This window comes from Saimiri boliviensis, chromosome 16 (genome assembly GCF_048565385.1).
Source record: "Saimiri boliviensis isolate mSaiBol1 chromosome 16, mSaiBol1.pri, whole genome shotgun sequence".
Classification (NCBI taxonomy): Eukaryota; Metazoa; Chordata; class Mammalia; order Primates; family Cebidae; genus Saimiri; species Saimiri boliviensis.
The window spans coordinates 13,309,259-13,328,201 of NC_133464.1; the positions used below are offsets into that span (position 1 = coordinate 13,309,259).

General features: G+C 40.7%; 1 protein-coding gene across 7 annotated transcripts in view; it reads right to left on the bottom strand.

The window, feature by feature from the left end:
* Positions 1-18,943, bottom strand: part of PCCA (propionyl-CoA carboxylase subunit alpha) — a 445,241-nt gene that overhangs the window by 100,256 nt on the left and 326,042 nt on the right. For 5 of the 7 annotated variants that reach the window (XR_012514288.1, XM_003928223.3, XM_003928222.4 and 2 more), the window contains one exon: positions 5,929-6,027. Coding sequence is in view for 4 of the 7 variants with exons in the window: in XM_003928223.3 (XP_003928272.1) it covers positions 5,929-6,027 (99 nt within the window). In the remaining 3 variants the exon portion in view is untranslated. Of the gene's footprint in view, positions 1-5,928; positions 6,028-18,943 lie in introns of those variants that run through there. The other 2 variants (XR_012514289.1, XR_012514290.1) reach the window with 2 other exon arrangements.

Sequence of the window (18,943 nt, forward strand, 5' to 3'; positions counted from 1 at the left end):
AGCCATTTAAACCCATTTTCTTTATAAATTATGCAATCTCAGGTTTTTCTTTATAGCAATACAAGAACAGACTAACACTACTTTTTGTGGAATCGCAAGGGTTCAGCAACAAAATGAAATAGACGTTAAGTACTCACACATCTTTAAGTTAGATGCTGGCCAAAGCTACCTGGTAGAATGTGCTAGGAAGTGGCGGAACCAGTGATTGCCCATCTCCCACCTCAAAAGAATGAAAGAGGAAAATTAATTTGAGGAGGTCGAATTCTTAGGCTAAGAATTTAAGGCTGCACTCCTTAAGCTATGTGAAAGGGACTTCATGAGAATCACTTATTCATGAGAATTCTTGGTGACAGAGCAAGAAGAGAAGCTTGTACTTTGTTGGTTTGGTAAAGCAAGGACTTATAACTATTTCTTGTGGCCAGATGGATTGTGCAGGAGAAAAGCAGGCTGGGCCATTATGAGGGACCCCACCCAGTGAGAACATCCAGAGTCAACACAGTAGTTGCTGAGGAGGCCAAAGGCAACTGGAAACACAGGAGGCATTAAGTGTTCCGCAGGTGAGAATTTCCCCCAAATCCACAAGAAAGTATCCCAGAGCTACCTGCCAGCTTTGCACATTTGCCATGCCCCACAAGAATGAATGCCAGGTTGCCTCAGCCCGAGTCAACCTGGTCCTTCCTGCCATGTACCCCTCATCTTTACTCCATGCTGAGAATTCTGAGAGACCCAATATAGCAGCTCTGAAGCAGGAGCGGGTATTGTTGCGGTTCAGAAAATGATACCCCAAAGTAAAGGCCTCAGGGGCAACCTCAGAACTAAGGTCTCTCTAACCTTCTCCTGCCCTCCTGTCTCTCACCCCTCATTCTCTCCTGAGGCGACTCATAGACATCAGAATTCCTCTCCCACAAAGCCAGCTATGAAACTAGAAATAGGACTCTAACCCCTCCCTGCCTTTCTAAGAGCTGGCCATAAAGAAATTCTCTGGCCTACCCTTCTCTCCAACAGTAGGTCATAAGACTGTCATCCCAGATGGGTCTTGTCCCATATTTGAAGAGAGGGCAGGAAGATCTGAACAGCAGGCCTTGCTGGGTTCCTTTCAGCCTACTAGCATTTGCTCATGTTCTTTGGCCTATCAGTTTTACACTGCTGCCCGTTCTTCATTAAACCTAAGCATTAAAATGGACAGCTTTCCTTGTATCTTTGTTCTGAAGACTCTCATGTCACATAAAACTTTGATTAAATAAATCAGTTATGCTTCTCTCGTGTTAACCTGTCTTTTGTTACAGGAGTGTCTGCCATAGACACTCTTATGATCGGGAGGAGCGGGATAAAACTCTTTTACCCCTAAAATATAAAGCAAGCAAGAAGGAAGCAACATTCTCCTCTGCCCTAGTAAAGGTCTCGCAGTGTGAGGTCACACTGAGTTTAGAGAGGAGAGGTTTTACCAGTTTTGATATTACAATGAATTAGACTTTGAAACACACCCTCATCTCCCAAATATAATATGGCTTGTTTGTTACCTGGTAGCAACATTACAGACTGTTAGAATGGTATGTGGTTTTATATATGGGAAGGAAAGAAGTTGAGATAAAGGGTTTTAAAAAAACAGCTCTAAGAAACTTACTTCTACTTGGACAGAGAAAAGGACCACTTATCCAGTGAAGTGATTACAGAGTCACACCAATATAGGAATGACACATCCTGGGAAGTATTAGGAATGCTGCTTCTTCAATTATTGTCTAGATAAATCCTGCCCCACAATGAGATACCACTTAACATCTATTAGGATGGCTTCTATGAAACAAAACAAAACAAAATGAAAATAGTGTTAGCAAACATGGCACAGAATTGAAATTATTGTGCACTGCTAATGGGAACATAAAATGGTGCAGCAACTATGGAGGTTACTCAAAGAATTAAACATGCAATTTCCACATGATCCAGCAATTCCACTTCTGGGCATATACCCAAAAGAATGGGTTACTCAGATACTTGTACATTCATGCTCATGGCAGCCTGACTCACAGTAGCCAAAAGGTAGGAACAACCCAAATGCCCACTGACAGAGGAATGGATAAACAACATGTAGTATATTCACACAATGGAATATTATTCAGCCATAAAAAGGAAAGACATCTTGACCCATGCCATAACCTGGATGAACCTTGAAGAGAGTATGCTAAGTGAAACAAGCCAGTCACAAAAGACAAATGCTGTATGATTTCATTTACCGGAGTATCCATGCCCACAGCAGTCAAATTCATAGAAACAGAACGTAGAATGTTGGTTGCCAGGGGCTGAGGGAGGAGGGTGGAGAGTTAAATGTTTCATGAGTACAGTTTCAGTTTTGGAAGATGAAAAAGTTCTGGAGACAGATACTGGTGATAGTTGCACGACAATATGAATGTACCTAATGCCACTGATATACCTAAAATTATTTAAATGGTAAATTTTATGCTATCAATATTTTACCACAATTTTTAAAAACCTGCTAAGGGTACAAAATAGTGTTGGAGAAAGAAAAAACTAACAAGGGAATTTAATCTCAGATGAGCAAAGAACTGAATTTCTATCTTTTTTTTAAAAAAAACCTGTTTTTATAGATCAGTAGATGGTTGGCTCACTTTCAAAAACTTGCCTTGAGGTGATAACCACCTAAGAATGACAGTCAAGGATAGAAGGGGGAAAAAAACAACAAACACTCATATTGAAAACACAAAAAGACAAATGGTCAAGGCAGGAGCCCAGTTTGTTTCAGATAGATTTTTATAATCCTCATGGTACCCATTGTAAAAACAATTCTGCTGACATAACTGGTTATCTGTATTTTTTTTTTTTTTTTTTTTGAGACAGAGTTTTGCTCTTGCTGCCGAGGCTGGAGTGCAATGGCACCATCTCCACTCACCACAACCTCCGCCTCCCAGGTTCAAGTGATTCTCCTGCCTCAGCCTCCCCAGTAGCTGGATTATAGGCATGTGCCACCATGTCTAACTTTTTTGTTTTACTAGAGCTGGGGGTTTCTCCATGTTGGTCAGACTGGTTTCGAACTCCTGACCTCAGGTGATCTGCCTACCTCCCAAAGTACTGGGATTACAGGTGTGAGCCACCGTGCCCAGCCTGGTTATTTGTGTTTTATTATTTATTTATGTATTTATTTGTTTTTGAGATGGAGTCTTGCTCTGTCGCCCAGGCTGGAGTGCAATGGCCGAGCCTCTGGTGCAGCTGGAATTATAGGCATGTGCCACCACACCTGGTTAACATTTTATATTTTCAGTAGAGACAGGGTTTCACCATGTTGGCCAGGCTAGTCTGGTCTCAAACTCCTGACCTCAGATGATACACCTGCCTCAGCCTCCCAAAATACTGGGATTATAGGCTTTAGCCACCACACCTGGCTGGGTAGCTGTATTTTAAAAGTAAAATGACTCACATAATGTACAAAAGTCAATCCCATGAGGATTAGGACTTAACTTTGAAAAGCATAATTTAAAAAGGTTTAAAAGAAAATCTAGGTATCTTTGTGAGCTTAAGAGTAGAAGAGGATTATCTACACAAATGCAAAACACACAAACCATAAAGGAAAATACTGAAAATTCTGACATTAAATCTTACCTTAAAACTTCACTTGGATAACTTAAAACTATAAAAACACAAGCTACAAATGGAGAAGTTATTTGTCAACACATATGACAAAGGATTAGGATCCATAACATATGAAGAACTTTTATGAGTCAACTATTATGAGTATACAATAAAACCATAATGAGATGCCATTTAAACCCACCAGTCAGGAAAAACCTAAGTAGTCTGGGAATGCCAAGGGTTCACCAGGATGTGAAAAAACATGCCAAGGCTCTTTGGTTCAAATTCTGGCACTTCCATTTACTGCCAGATGGGCAAGCAATTTAGCCTTCACAAACCTCTGTTTTCCCAAATACAAAATGAGAGATAACACTAGCACATACTTTATTGGGTTGCTGGGGCATTACGCAAATTCATACATACAAAGTGCTCAGAACAGTCAGTGCTACGCATAGTAAGTACAGAATAAGGTTAGCTCATTGTTCGCATTATGACTATCATCTTCACTACTGGTGGGCACGTAAACTGGTACAGCCACACAGGAAAACCCATCTGGCCTTGCCCTGCAGAACTGAGAAAGCACAGGCCCCACAGCATGGCTGTTCTACCAGCACATGCCCTGCAGAATCTCCTCTGTCAAGAGGAAACAGGAAGTAGCATGTTCATATAAGCATCACTGTGACAACAAAGTAAGGAAAATAACACAAATTAGAAGTTCAAAAACAAGAGCAGGTATTACTCACAGTTTATCCCTAAAGAAAAGCAACGGGGTGATCAATTTCAAATTCATAATGGTGGTTTTCTTCAGGGACACTGGAAAGGAGGGTTTAATCAAGGAGGAGTGATAGCATTGCTAATTTTTTTTTTTTGGTTTTTTTTTTGGAGACAGAGTTTCACTCTTGTTGCCCAGGTTGGAGTGCAACAGCACGATCTCAGCTCACTGCAACCCCCACCTACCAGGTTCAAGTGATTCTCCTGCCTCAGTCTCCCAAGCAGCTAGGATTACAGGCATATACCACCACACCCAGCTAATTCTGTATTTTTAATAGAGATGAGTTTTCGCCATGTTGGCCAAGGTAGTCTTAAACTCCTGACCTCGGTGATCTGCCCACCTCAGCCTCCCAAAGTGCTGGGATTACAGGCATAAGCCACCACACCATCACACCTGGTTACCACAGGTTTTTAAGACGTACTAATACAAATCGAAGTAATGTGAAATTATATAGTGATATTCTTTCAAGGGTCTTAAAATATTTCACCTCATAATTTTTATTAATTATGAAGTTATAAAATATGAGAAAAGACAAGAGTTCGAAAATGAAAAACATGAGAAAAAATATACACAGACAAGTCACAAAACCAAAGTCAAAATATAAGGCTAACCATAGAGATAATATATTAATTGAAACTAACTTAGAAATCAGTTCAGTCATCAAATATTTTCTGTGGGTTCTGAAATCCTCTGCGCCAGCCTCTCACAGAGTTAGGTAAGAATCAGGTATGGAGTAAGTCCTTATCTGTGATTATCCTGGTTTCTCAAGGTTTTTAAAATCAGTTTCTTGTGTAAAATCAAGTTAAGATAATTTTCATTTAAAAAAAAAAAAAGAATGAGCATTTCATGCTATGCATAGGGGCGGGGAGGGGCGGGCGGTTAGATTTTTACTAGCCTGTGATAGCCACATGTTCCACGATTTTCTTTCCCCCTACAACCCTAAACCTCAAATATGAGGCAAGGGAAACAATTTTGGCAGATTTTCTTTTCATAACTTTCTACTTTAAAATGGAAGTCACAGATTACAAAAATCATTCTATAATCTCTGGGTTTCAAGGCATCTCCTCAAGGCAAGACATTTTATACTGAGGTGAAAAGAAGGGTTAATAAATTAAGATTATTAAATTTTTAAAGGACATAAGTGAGCTGTGGAAAGTCAACCTGAATAATACGCATTCTGCTAGCCCAACACTACGTAATTTCAACAGCACAGAAAAGAGAGGTAACAAAGTAAGTTGTATTTTTCAACTGAAAACCCACAGAAGAGGAAAAAAAAAGAAAAAAATAAATAGCTAATCTTCTAATATTTTTAGAAAAGCATGCAGAATTCCTTGTTTACCACAAAGTACAATACACAAACCTTCTTGGGTTGTCTGAAAAAAGAAAACATTAATTGCTCAGCTTAACACTTCAGATCCTCTAAAATAAGAAATGAAAAAGTTTTCAACTCTAAAAAGTGTAAGGTGAATAAAATACAGCTTTTCCCGCCTATAGCTCTAAGTATCAGCCACACAGGTGCTGACAAGGATTCCGGACTTGAGGAGGCCTTCTAAGGAAACCCTTACAACACTCACTTGGACGGTCCTCTGAGTGCCATCAACGCTGACAGACAATAGGGGTGAAGCCAGGTTCCACGTGCTGGTCACGTTCAGTTTCGACCCATCAACTTCCACCTGTTGTGACACCAAATAAGACCGTTACCATGAAGAAAGACAGAAAACTGATCTCAAGTTCATTGCTGCATACAAAGCAGCAGCCATTTTAAACAGATGGCTCCCAAACAACCTGTCATGTTTACTGCTCCAGCCATGAAAGACAGGGTCCAACAACAGCGTCTTCCCAGCCATCTCTGGGGAGAGGTGAAGGACCTGTGAACAGCTGCCTCTGGGTACTGAGGCTTCAAGTGATTTCCGTAAGTAACAAACAGCCTTCTAACTCGAAACCTATCCGGACATGCTACATTTACTGCAATTAGACAAGTAATGCATATAAATTCCAGTGACATTTTGCAACCCACACAACAGGGCTTGCATATAATATCCTCTCCAAGGACCAAGGAAGAACTTTTTCTGTGTTCATTTTAATGAAGGACTATGCACTGTTATCTTAATTAAACAGAAGCTTTAATTAGACAAAATTCTTTGGTGTTGAATATCAAAAGTCCATTCAAACTTTGCAAAGTTCTGTCATATTTCTGTCAATCACAAATGACTAATTTCATCAAGTCATCCTTCATGAATATGCAAAGAAAGACCCATAATCTTTCAAAACAGGGATAGTCATAAAAGAAAAAAATAATAATTTCCAAATAAAAATAAAAGTAATGGAAATATAAAAATCACAGCTAATTTAAAATGAAAGTTCCATTGGTTTTCTTCCTTTCACTCACCGATGCTTATTCCATAACTATTTAATGTGAGAGGCTTACAGATGACAGTATGATTACACAGTAGACAACCTAATAAGGGGATACTTAAGCTTGCTCAAGTTTCCAAATAAACCTGCAGCAGAACCATGATATATAATCCCTAACAATTCCCCCACTATCACTTATTTTCCTTAAAAGACACTCACTCATTAAAATCAGGTATCAGAGACCTCACTCTTTCCTCTTCTGCTGGACCCTTGGGGACAGGTTGGCAGTGGACAAAGATTGCTGAAAACATTCTGACAACTATCGAGTGCCCTAAAAATATCCAGGCGAGAGGTCTGCTTCTGGGATACAGTGTAGGGCAGGCTGCAGGCTTCCAGTGAAGCCCAGGGCTCAGTCTGATGGCATTGTGCACATGGCATGGCAGCAACAGCACTGCATGGCTGGAGGGAGCGGGTGGACAAATAACCCAAGTATTTCATGGTAGGAATCCAGACGTTCTCACCAGTGAAGGTCTGGATTAGGATGAAGACCACACAGTATAGGGAACTCTATGAGGACTGCAGGCCAATATAGTTGTCACTTGGAATCCATGGGAGATGGGTTCCAGGAGCACCACCCCGCCCCGCCCCACCCCACAGATGCCAAAATCCATGGATGCTCAAGTCTCTGATATAAAACAGTGTAGTATTTGCATCTAAGAATGTGTGCACATTCTTCCATATACTTTGAATCATCTCGAGACCACCTATAATGCCTTTGTATTTATAATACCTAATACAATGTAAGTGCTTCTAAATAGTTGTTATCCTCTATTGTTTAGGGAATAAAGATGGGGGTGTGGGGCGGGAGACTGTACTTACTCAGTACAGATGCGAATCTTTTTCTTCCTCCCCCAATATCTGCAGTTGGTTGGATCCACAGATGTGGAGCCCACTGATACAAACGGCTGACGGTAGCAGGACTAAGGACAGACAGCAGAAGCCTCCTCAAGGCCTTCAAAGCCCAAACGGCGAGACTCGTTACTCAGTGGCTACCAACGCAGGCCCCTGTAGCAAAGCCTTACGAAGAGTGTGTAAGTCTGCCTTCTCCCCGTGCCAGTGCCTCGAGGCAGATCTGACCATCATTCCCAAAGGCCCCTTTCACTGTTCCCAGACCTCACCTCTACGGAAGCTGGGGATAGAAGAAAGCCAAAGAGACTGTTTAAACAACAGAGGCCAAGATCCTGTTTACTCAGGAATGTTTCTTCCCACCATCTGCTATTAAAGGTAGAGGGTCTCTGATGAAGATTATAGGCGATAGAAAATATGCTACATTTCATCATATACACAACGAGTCATGAGTACAAATTTGCAACTTCACTACATAACTGAAGCAAGGAAGCTTTCATGACTCCAAATCATAAACTGAAACCTAAATGTCAATACTAAGTGAGGAAAGGGAATGTGCGGAAAGCCATCACAGGCCTGCTCAGGCTTCCGGCAATACACAGACACATAGTTCTGAATAAGAGATACAGTGATTCTGGATGGGTGAGGTGGCTCATGCCTGTAATCCCAGCACTTTGGGAGGCCGAGGCGGGTGGATCACCTGAGGTCAGGAGTTTGAGACCAGCCTGGCCAACATGGTGAAACGCTGTTTCTACTAAAAATATAAAAATTAGCCAGGTGTGCTGATGGGCATCTGTAATCCCAGCTACTTGGGAGGCTGAGGCAGAAAATCTCTAGAACTCAGGAGGCAGGGGTTGCAGTGAGCCGAGATCGCCCCAGTGCACTCTAGCCTGGTGGACAGTGAGACTTTGTCTAAAAAAAAGAAACAAAGAAAAAAACTCAAAAGAGATCCAGTGATTCCACTGATGCTAACATCCAAGGAGGGAATCTAGATGGAAGTATAGGCCATAGGAGAAGTAGAGAATGTCTCTTTGAACCACAGGTTAATACCAGAGAGAGGCGGGGCTGGTGGAACCAAAGAATCCTTGTTACTATGATCCACTGTGTACCCGCAACTCCTCAGCCACGGTTGACCGAAGGGGCAGATGCAGAGTGGAGGTAGCATTTTGTGATAGATTCTGAGATGAAGAACCAGCCTACCCTTTCAAACTAAAGAACAGATTTTGTGAGAAATGACAAAGTAACATGTCCTAAAAAAGGCTGTAGCCTGCTTCACACCCACCCTCCCGCCCTATTTAAACATAAACAACACTCAGAAAATAACCAATACTGGATCTTTGCATGCAATTTGGGGGGGAAAAAAAAACTCAGAAAGAGAAAAAGGTAAATTAAGAGCATATAACACAAGAACTACTCAAAGAAACACAGGAAAAGTTCAGATAAATAGTTCTCCAAAATCTCAAAGGCAACCATAGGAAACGTGACCTCTCTTTAAAAAAAAAAAAAAGAACTCAAAGAAGAAAAACAAAGGTTCAAAGAAGAGATCATACAACAACAGAAGGAAATGAAAGTCAAGCTGATAGAACTCAGAAAAAAAATGGAGAGAAAAATAACATTATTGAGATAAAAGCCACATTAAGAAACAACCAAAAATAGAATAAATGTGACTAAAAAGAAAGATAAGGACTGGAGAAATCATCTAAAATGAAATAGAGCAGACCAACAATATAAAACCGATTTACTGAGAAGGCAACAGACATGGACGAGGAAGAGAGGGTAAAAGAATCTGTAACTGTCCAAAGAGGCTCACAAAGCAAAAAGAATACATGTACATTCAAAGATATAGAATAGGATAAAACTTGTCAAAATAAACAGAACCTGGAATTTGTGGATTGGTGATGTTTATAGAACTTTAAGGCTAAAGAAAGAATTCTGGCCAGGCATGGTGGCTCACACCTGTAAGCCAGCACTTTGGGAGGCCCAGGCAGGAGGATCACTTGAAGCCAAGAGTTTGAAACTAGCCTGGGCAACAAAGTGAGACCCTGTCTCTAACAACAACAACAAAAAATTTAATTAGCCAGGCATGATGGCCACTGCCTATAGGCCCAGCTACTCAGGAGTCTAAGGCAGAGGGAGATTGCTTGAGCTCAGATGTTCCAAGCTGCAGTGTGCTATGATCTTGTCACTGCACTCCAGGCTGGATGACAGAGCAAAACTCTTATCTCAAAAAAAAAAAAAAAAAAAAAAAAAAAAGAAAAGGAAGAAAAAAAGAAAAGGAAAAAGAAAAGAAAGTATGGAGTTATTTTGTTAGAAATAAAAAATTATGTATAAGAAAGGAAAAAAAAACTCTGGTCAGCCTAATTCTCGAAAGCAACACACATACAGAAGACCCACACAGCAATATGGTCTAAGTACTAAAAACAGGAAATGTCCCCCAATTTTATATCCAGCAAAGGTTTCCTTAAAATATATCAAATAAATATATATTCTGTAGCATGTAAGAACTTAGTGACCTTCTTTTAAAAAAATGAGTCATCTCTATACATACTGATTTGAAACCATTTTCAAGAAAATACAGAATAATATATCCAGTATGCTATAATTTTTTAGGAAAAAATAACTATACACGTGTGTTTTTAAGTGTGAAGAATATCTCTAAACAAATGCTTAACAGGAACAGAGTAGTTGAGGAAAGGAATGGAAGGGAGGCTTGTTTTTCACCATTAATCTATTTGGACTTTCTGAATTTTGTACCGTATATACATAGAGTACATTAACATTTTTTTTTTCAAGTGGAGTGACGTGTGCTCATTTTCTCTGTTATTATAATATGCAATCAACAGTGACTTCAGACCTTTCACTAGTAGGTATACAATAAATAATAGCTGTTTTTTTTAAACTCCTTTTTAGTTAACAGGTGGATACTAATTTCCATCTCTCTGGTTGCAGATTTCCAGACTTCGGCTACAACACCAAATTTTACAATGTGTTTCAGGTAATCTCTCTTCCTCATCTGAAAAAGAGAGACCTGAACTAACAAGGTCAGATATCTCTGCTACATCTAAAATTCTGTGGTTGCAAAGCCCTTTTATTTCTGATGTATTTAGATGGTTAATTTCTTTTTTTTTTTTTTTTTTTTTTTTGAGACAGGATCTCACTCTGTCACCCAGGCTAGCGTGCATGATCATGGCTCACTGAGCTTTGACATCCCAGACTAAAGTGATCCTCCTACTTCAGCCTCCCAAGTAGCTGGGACTACAGGCATGAGCTACCACCTCCAGATATTTTTTAAATTTATTTATTTATTTTATTTTTTTGTAGAGATAGGTTCTCACTCTGTGCCAGGGCTGTCTCGAACTCCCAGGCTCAAGCAATCCTCCCCACTTGGCCTCCCAAAGTGCTGGTATTACAGGCATGGGCCTCCATATCTGGCCTTAGTTAATTTCTAATATGGCTATTTCCAATATTATAAAGTGAGTATTTTCCTCACATACCTCTGTTTGAGGTTAGAACTTTTTAAGATTTTTCCTTTGACAATAAAAACTAACAAATTAAGTCAAATTCACTGTGGGAATAAAAAGAAAAAGAGACAAAAGTGAAGTGACAAGTGACATCCTGGGGCACAAGTAAAATCTGCCCCTTTCAAGACAGATAATATTATCAAAATGTCTTAGTACTGTGAAAACACTGGATTATTTTAAATTATGCAAAAAACTCTGTATTTCATAAACTATCCAAAGATACAATGCTAGAGGTATTTCTAGCAACGATAATCTAAACAAAGATTTTATAATTTGTCCTTTTTTAAAAAAAAAAAAATAATAGAGATGGGGTGTCACCCTGTTGGCCAGGCTGGTCTCGAACTCCTGACCTCAGGTGATCCACCCATCTTGGCCTCCCAAAGTGCTGAGATTACAGGCATGAGCCACTGTGTCTGGCCTATAATTTGTCCTTATATCAACCAAGGACTCAAGTGCACCAAACTTACATTAATTATAAGCCTGCCCCCCCACTCTCAGCAGATGACTACTTTTCTTCACTGAAATCGGAGCCATAGACGCAAGTCCTCTTATTTTCTTGCCTCATCAGCCATACTCCTTCCTTTACTCATGTCTCATGCCCTCTCTGCTTCTTAGTTAATCCTTTTAACTTCACTGTTCTCCATCTTTCGGACTCCACTGGCGCCTCACCTCTGCTTTCAAGCACATGCAGAACTCCATAGGCTCTCTAACCATGTCTCTTCCTTTTTCTGACAGGTTCTAGAACAAGTTCTCTGCAGCTATTTTCTTCCATACACCTTTCCCCATAACCTTCTATAGTCTGGCCACTAAAACTGTATTGTGAAATGTCACAAATCTTCAGCAATTTGTTTTCTTTTTTTGAGACGGAGTCTCGCTGTCGCCCAGGCAGGACTACAGTGGTGCAGTCTTGGCTCACCGCAGCCTTCGCCTCCCAGGTTCAAGCAATTCTCCTGCCTCATCCTCCTGAGTAGCTGGGACTACAGGCATGTGCCATCACACTTGGCTAATTTTTGTATTTTTAGTAGAGATGGGGTTTCACCATGTTGGCCAGGCTGGTCTTGAATTCCTGACCTCAGGTGATCTACCAGCCTCGGCCTCCTGAAGTGCTGGGATTACAGGAGTGAGCGACTACGCCCAGCCAATTTCTATAGTCTCTTCTGAATTCTCATTATTCTTTACTTGTGAGCAGGAAGAAGTGCCTCTCTGAGGAATGATCTTTGAGGGAAGATTGGAAGGGTTAGTAGGAATTAGTTAAGTGTGCTACTGGTGGGTGTGTGGGAATATTCTAGAAGGAATATCATATTAAAAAAAAAAAAAAAAGGCCGGGCGCGGTGGCTCAAGCCTGTAATCCCAGCACTTTGGGAGGCCGAGGCGGGTGGATCACGAGGTCGAGAGATCGAGACCATCCTGGTCAACATGGTGAAACCCCGTCTCTACTAAAAATACAAAAAATTAGCTGGGCGTGGTGGCGCGTGCCTGTAATCCCAGCTACTCAGGAGGCTGAGGCAGGAGAATTGCCTGAACCCAGGAGGCGGAGGTTGCAGTGAGCCAAGATCGCGCCATTGCACTCCAGCCTGGGTAACTAGAGCGAAACTCCGTCTCAAAAAAAAAAAACAACGGAAACCGCACCACTTTGGGAGGCCGAAGTGGGTGGATCAAGAGGTCAGGAGTTCGAGACCAGCCTGGCCAAGACTGTGAAACCTCATCTCCACTAAAAATACAAAAATTAGATGGGCACAGTGGCAGGCACCTGTGATTCCAGCTACTCGGGAGGCTGAAGCAGGAGAATTGCTTGAACACAGGAAGCAGAGGTGGAGGTGGAGGTGAGCCGAGATCACGCCGTTCCACGCCAGCCTGGGCAACAAGAGCAAAACTCCAGCCGGGCACGGCAGCTCACGCCTGTAATCCCAGCACTCTGGGAGGCCGACGTGGGCGGATCACGAGGTCAGGAGATTGAGACCAGCCTGGCTAACATGGTGAAACCCCATCTCTACTAAAAAAAAGTACAAAAATTGGCCAGTCGCGGTGGCTCATGCCTGTAATCCCAGCACTTTGGAGGCTGAGGCGGGTGGATCACGAGGTCAAGAGATCGAGACCATCCTGGTCAACATGGTGAAACCCTGTCTCTACTAAAAATACAAAAATTAGCTGGGCATGGTGGCAAGTGCCTGTAATCCCAGCTACTCAGGAGGCTGAGGCAGGAGAATTGCCTGAACCTAGGAGGCGGAGGTTGCGGTGAGCCGAGGTCGCGCCATTGCACTCCAGCCTGGGTAACAAGAGCGAAACTCTGTCTCCAAAAAAAAAAAAAAAAAAAAAAAAAAAAACAACCTGAGGTGAGAAAGAGCTGAGCTGGTTTGAAGCAGTGGGCCTGGAGTAGAGAGGAGAAGGAAGACAAAACAAAACAAAACAAACTAAAAAAACCACCCTGAGCTGTTTTGAACCAGTATGCCTGGAGCAGGGAGGAGAAGAAGAGGCTGGCTCTTGAAGAAGAGAGGAACAGGAAACAAGAATGGATTCCATCTGCAGGGCACCACTGTCTGCTGTCTTTTTGTGTGTGTGTGTGTGTGTGTGGTGGAGTCTCGCTCTGTCGCCCAGGCTGGAGTAAAACAGCATAATCTCAGCTCACTGCAGCCTCTGCCTCCCAGGTTCCAGCGATTCTCCTACCTCAATCTCCCAAGTAGCTGGGATTACAGGCACATGGTACCACCATGCATGACTACTTTTTTGGATTTTTAGTAGAGATGGGATTTCACCATGTTGGCCAGGCTAGGCTTGAACTCCTGACCTCAGGTGATCCACCTGCCTTGGCTTCCCAAAGTGCTGGGATTACAGGCGTGAGCCATACTGTCAATTTTTGAAAGATCATTCTGTATAGCTTGGACAATGAACTAGAGGAAACAAAACTAAAAGTCATGGTGATCAGATCCAGAGCCCTGGTGTTGTAGAGAAGAGGGACATTCAGAAGTAGTGTCAGCTGAGGCAGGAATGTGGGACATGTGAATACAGTAGTAAAGACAGGAAGGAGTCACTGAGGAAAAAAAAGGAGAGGTTATCAGAGAAACAGCAACCCTGCTACCCAGTGTAGGATGCTCAGCTGTCCCTGGCCAGCAGACGCGTGTAATGATGGGACAGTGCCCTTGGTATGTGATGCACACCAGCAATGCTCAGGTGCTTCGATGCAGGCATAGAGAAAGCAGAGGCAGAGTTCCTCTAAGTTGGAGACTAACGGAAGAATGAAGGAGTGAGCAGTTAAGGGTATTCATGAGTGAGTGACTATAATCCCAAGCCAGGGAATCTAAACCGGATAAAGGATGTAAAAACAGGAGTGGTGTCTGTGCTTGGAGAGAAAACACAAGGACTAATGATCATACAGAGAGAGACAGAACAGGAATTGACTGCAGGTCTTCACGTGCAGGGAGAGGGATATAGGGAAGGGGACCTGAAGGCTGCCAAGAGGAAGATGAGGTAGTGAATACTGATGATGTGATTTGGAAAAAGAAAGGGTTTACGAGAAAGAGTGGAACAGTCATCCTGAATGACACGAGGAGGAAAACAATCCTACCCTCTGTCTTGGAGGTGCATGTGGTATGAGAACAAAACTACCCTAAGGTTTCAGTTAGGCTAATTGGTGGAACATTCCAGAAAATGCTCATACAAGGGAGTCTGTTGGTCTGAAAGTGGGCAATACAGAAGGCACAGTGGAAGGGGCTGGGAGGCAGTGGAGAGATGAGAGAGAAGAGTAGAGGACATAGAAATAATGGAGGCTGGAGAGGCTCTCAAATACCACGGCTTCCCTCCATCTCCACCGCTAACACCTTAGCCCAAACCCCGGCCACAGCATCTCGCAAGTGGACTGCCACGATACTCTGGCCTCCCCACATGGATCTTCCATATCTCCAACTGGTTCTCCCCACTACAGCCGGAATAATCTTTGTAAAGACGAAACCCATCATTCACTAAAACAGAGATGAAGATATAAACACATGGAAGTGCTGCCTGTTTTTGAAAAGTGTAAACTCCAAAAAAGACATGGGGCATGCAGTATTTGGTATAAAAACCTCATATGTCTCACCATTCCATCACCATTTAAAGGCTAAATGCTAATTTAAAGTATTGGCACTATGAATCTGAATTAACAAGGACAAGGCTTTGGTGGGTAAAATTCATGAAATTCATCTCAACATAGTCTATTTTCTGAAAACCTTCCCCAGCTTAACCAAAGAGATCAATTTGGTTGAAAATTATTTACGATAAAAATATACATGATAAAAAATACATTTGATTATAAAAAAAGAATATACATGATACTTAAAACAAGTTCAAACACATGATTTGGCTAGTGCAGTGGTTCATGCCTGTAATCCCAACGATTTGGGAGGCCAAGGCAGGCAGATCACTTGAGGTCAGGAGTTCGAGACTAGCCTGGCCAACATGGTGAAACCCTGTCTCTACTAAAAATATAAAATTAGCTGAGTGTGGTGGCAGGCACCTGTAATCCCAGCTACTTGGGAGGCTGAGACAGAAGAATTGCTTGAACCTGGGAGGCAGAGGTTGCAGTAAGCCGAGATCACACCACTGCACTCCAGCCTGGGTGACAGAGCAAGACTCTGTCTGTCTCAAAAACGAAAACAAACAAACATAATTTATGTACTATTTCAAGAAGGCATCTCCTCACATGTCAAATCCACCTACCCTTCTGGATTCCATTAAAAGCCTTTAACTGCATTTGTGGTACAAATAATGCTGAAGTGGAACGTTTTCATGAGTTGTTTGGAACATTCGATTTTCCTATCTACGTCATCACAGGGAAAAAGAAAGTACACACCCAAAATTAATTTGACATTTGAGAGATATTACTGACATCCTTTACAATTAAAAAACAAAAAAGAAACACTTCCTCAGAGATACCTCATGACAGTTAAAATATTACAGCTTCTATTACAGCAAGCACCTGCTAAACATTTAATTTTATTGAAAGTTAGAAATGTAAAACTTACAAAACAAAATATTTGCCAAAAAAGCATTTCCAAAAATAATAAAACTTTAGGAAGACAGAGGCTATAAAAAGTGTTTTTGATTCACCAGCTAAGTCATCTTTTTTGTTATACACAAATTCTAAGTTCTTTCTTTGTTATCAAATGTTAAAGAGAATAGCATTGTGCAATGAAAATATAAACTAAAAATCCAGGTATTCCGCTATTTCTAAAACGACTTTGATCATATATTATGCTTCTACATCTGAAGATGATATGAAGGATAAAAAACTGATTTGTTGATCAAGTTATAACTAATTCTCAGAGAGGAATAACTAGTTCCTGCTCCTTAAAGAGGCTTTCACAGTATATCTTAAAAGTGAATGTACTGCACAAAATGTGGAAAAAGATCTTTACATTTCTCATTGTTTTGTTTCAGAGACGGTCTCACTCTGTCACCCAGGCTAGAAAGCAGTGGTGGAATCAGAGCTCACTGCAGCCTCAAGTCCCTGGGTTCAAGCAATTTGCCCATCTCAGTTGGCTGAGAAGCTGGGATTACAGATGTCTGCTGCCATGCCTAATTTTTTTTTTTTTTTTTTTTTTCTGTAGAGGTGTGGTGTCACTGTGTGCCCAGGCTAGCCTCGATCTCCTGGCCTCAAACAGTCCTCCCACCTGAGCCTTCCAAAGTGCTAGGATTACAGGCCTAAGTCACAGTTTTCTTTTCTTTTCTTCTTCTTCTTCTTTTTTTTTTTTTTTTTTTTTTGAGATGGAGTCTCTCTGTTGCCCAGGCTGGAGTCCAATGACTTGGTCTCAGCTCACAGCAACCTCTGCCTCCTGGGTTCAAGCAATTCTTCTGCCTCAGCCTCCTGAGTAGTGCTGGGATTACAGGCATGAGCCACTGTGCCCAGTCAAGCCACAGTTTTCTGATTCAACTTGTGGGCCAGAACAAATCCTAGAAATAATACACTCTAATTCAATGCCCTCCTCCTATTTTACATCTAAGAAAATTAAAGAGCCATGTAAATTATGTAATTTATAGGGGCCATTACCTTGCAATACTCCTTGGAGTATTTTACTTAAGTTCACATGTTAAAAGCAAAATAGCAAATGTATTCTAAATATGAAGATATAGTACTTGTATACAATAGATGCTCACTGCATATTTGTAAGAAGACTGTTTTAAAGATGGAGATGTTTATTGGTTCTTTTTAGTTCTTATCACTTAACTACTTCTAACAAAAATGTGATTATTAAATTATATATCAAATAAATGAGATATATCCCATTCCCATTAACAAAGAAGTTTGTATGCTATGCAGTTAATTAAATTGGGATATTACCACCATCCAACATTATTATGGTTCACTAAATTCTACATAAACTGCAACTAGAGAGGTGAAACACAAACATACTTTAAATTCTAAAAAGCTAAGTTGCTGACAATAAGCACATCATTTTCCAATTATTTAATAGATCTAATAACGCTGCTAAGTCACTGCTTCAATGCTTATTTCTAGGCAAAGCATGACAAAACTTCAACAATTTAATGCTATTATAATAAAGATTCTTAACATTTCTATAAACTATAAAACAGTTTTAAACACACTACTCTCCTATTTACTAAAATATTGTTTCAAAATACAGCTCTCAAACCTCTAGTGACATTCCAAAGGGAAATGAGATGGTTGTTTCATACAAACAAAAGGAGACAACCATTTTTTATAAGTTTGCTCTTTATCACTATCACCTGGGAAACAGCCTTTTCTTTCTCTCCCAAATATATATGTAATAATGACAAAAACATCAAAAGGAATTACATATAATGATGGTGAAGATCCGTCAATCTGTCACAAAAGATTATATTAAAATGCATGTGTTACAAATGTAATTAAATATATCTCAAAGGTTGTGAATTGCAAAAACAAATTTTAGGTATTGGTCTATAATCAGTCAGGTTGGCTAGTTTCTGTTTAATTATCACCTCATTAATTGATCAGTAACAACTTTAATTTCAGTTTTACAGTTTACAAAAATATCTTACATTATTTTGCCCACAGTTTAATTATAGTGGTAGTTTCTTTTGGATTGGTGTGATAAGGTCATTCTCTGCAGATCACGCTGTAAATTATATCAGCTTAATGAATAACTCCAGGTAGATGAGTTCCTCACATAAGGAACAATTGAAACTGCCTTTCCCTCCCCTACCTGATCATGGTGGAATCCTGCGTTGCTATGCAGGATTGTTGTCAAGGGTCACAACGCCTATGTTTGAATCTCAGCTCCACAAGTTACCTAACTGTTCACGTCTCCATTTTCTCATATGTAAAATGCATATTCATGGAGTGGTTGTGAGGAATAAAGTCAATCCCTTAGAACAGCACCTAGTACATAATAAGCTCTCAATAAATGCTGGCTGTTGCTGTTAGTTCAACTTAGTGACACTCTATACTCTTCCCACAAAAATGATTATTGGAGATCTGTTTTTCTCCTTTTCCAAGCATGCCTATATTTACTGTTCTTCAATTTTTCTTGTTCTTCCATTAATATCTCCTCCATTATTTATTGTTAATTTCATCAGATTTCTGTTAGTAGTTAGTTCTTTTGCTTTTCCTATGTATTTTGCTACAACTGATGTCCCCAATAAATCCCATTACTTAAGCTGGTGGTTTACCACCACAGAACACATCTATTATCTAAGTGGACTATAAGGCTTCCAGAAAAATGGCTAAGGATTTCCTAATTCCCATACATTGCGACTGTGAAGTGCTATCTCGTGTTAATCCTACCTACTTTATATTGTTACCTGTGACTGCTTAGCATTCTAGTACTATCCT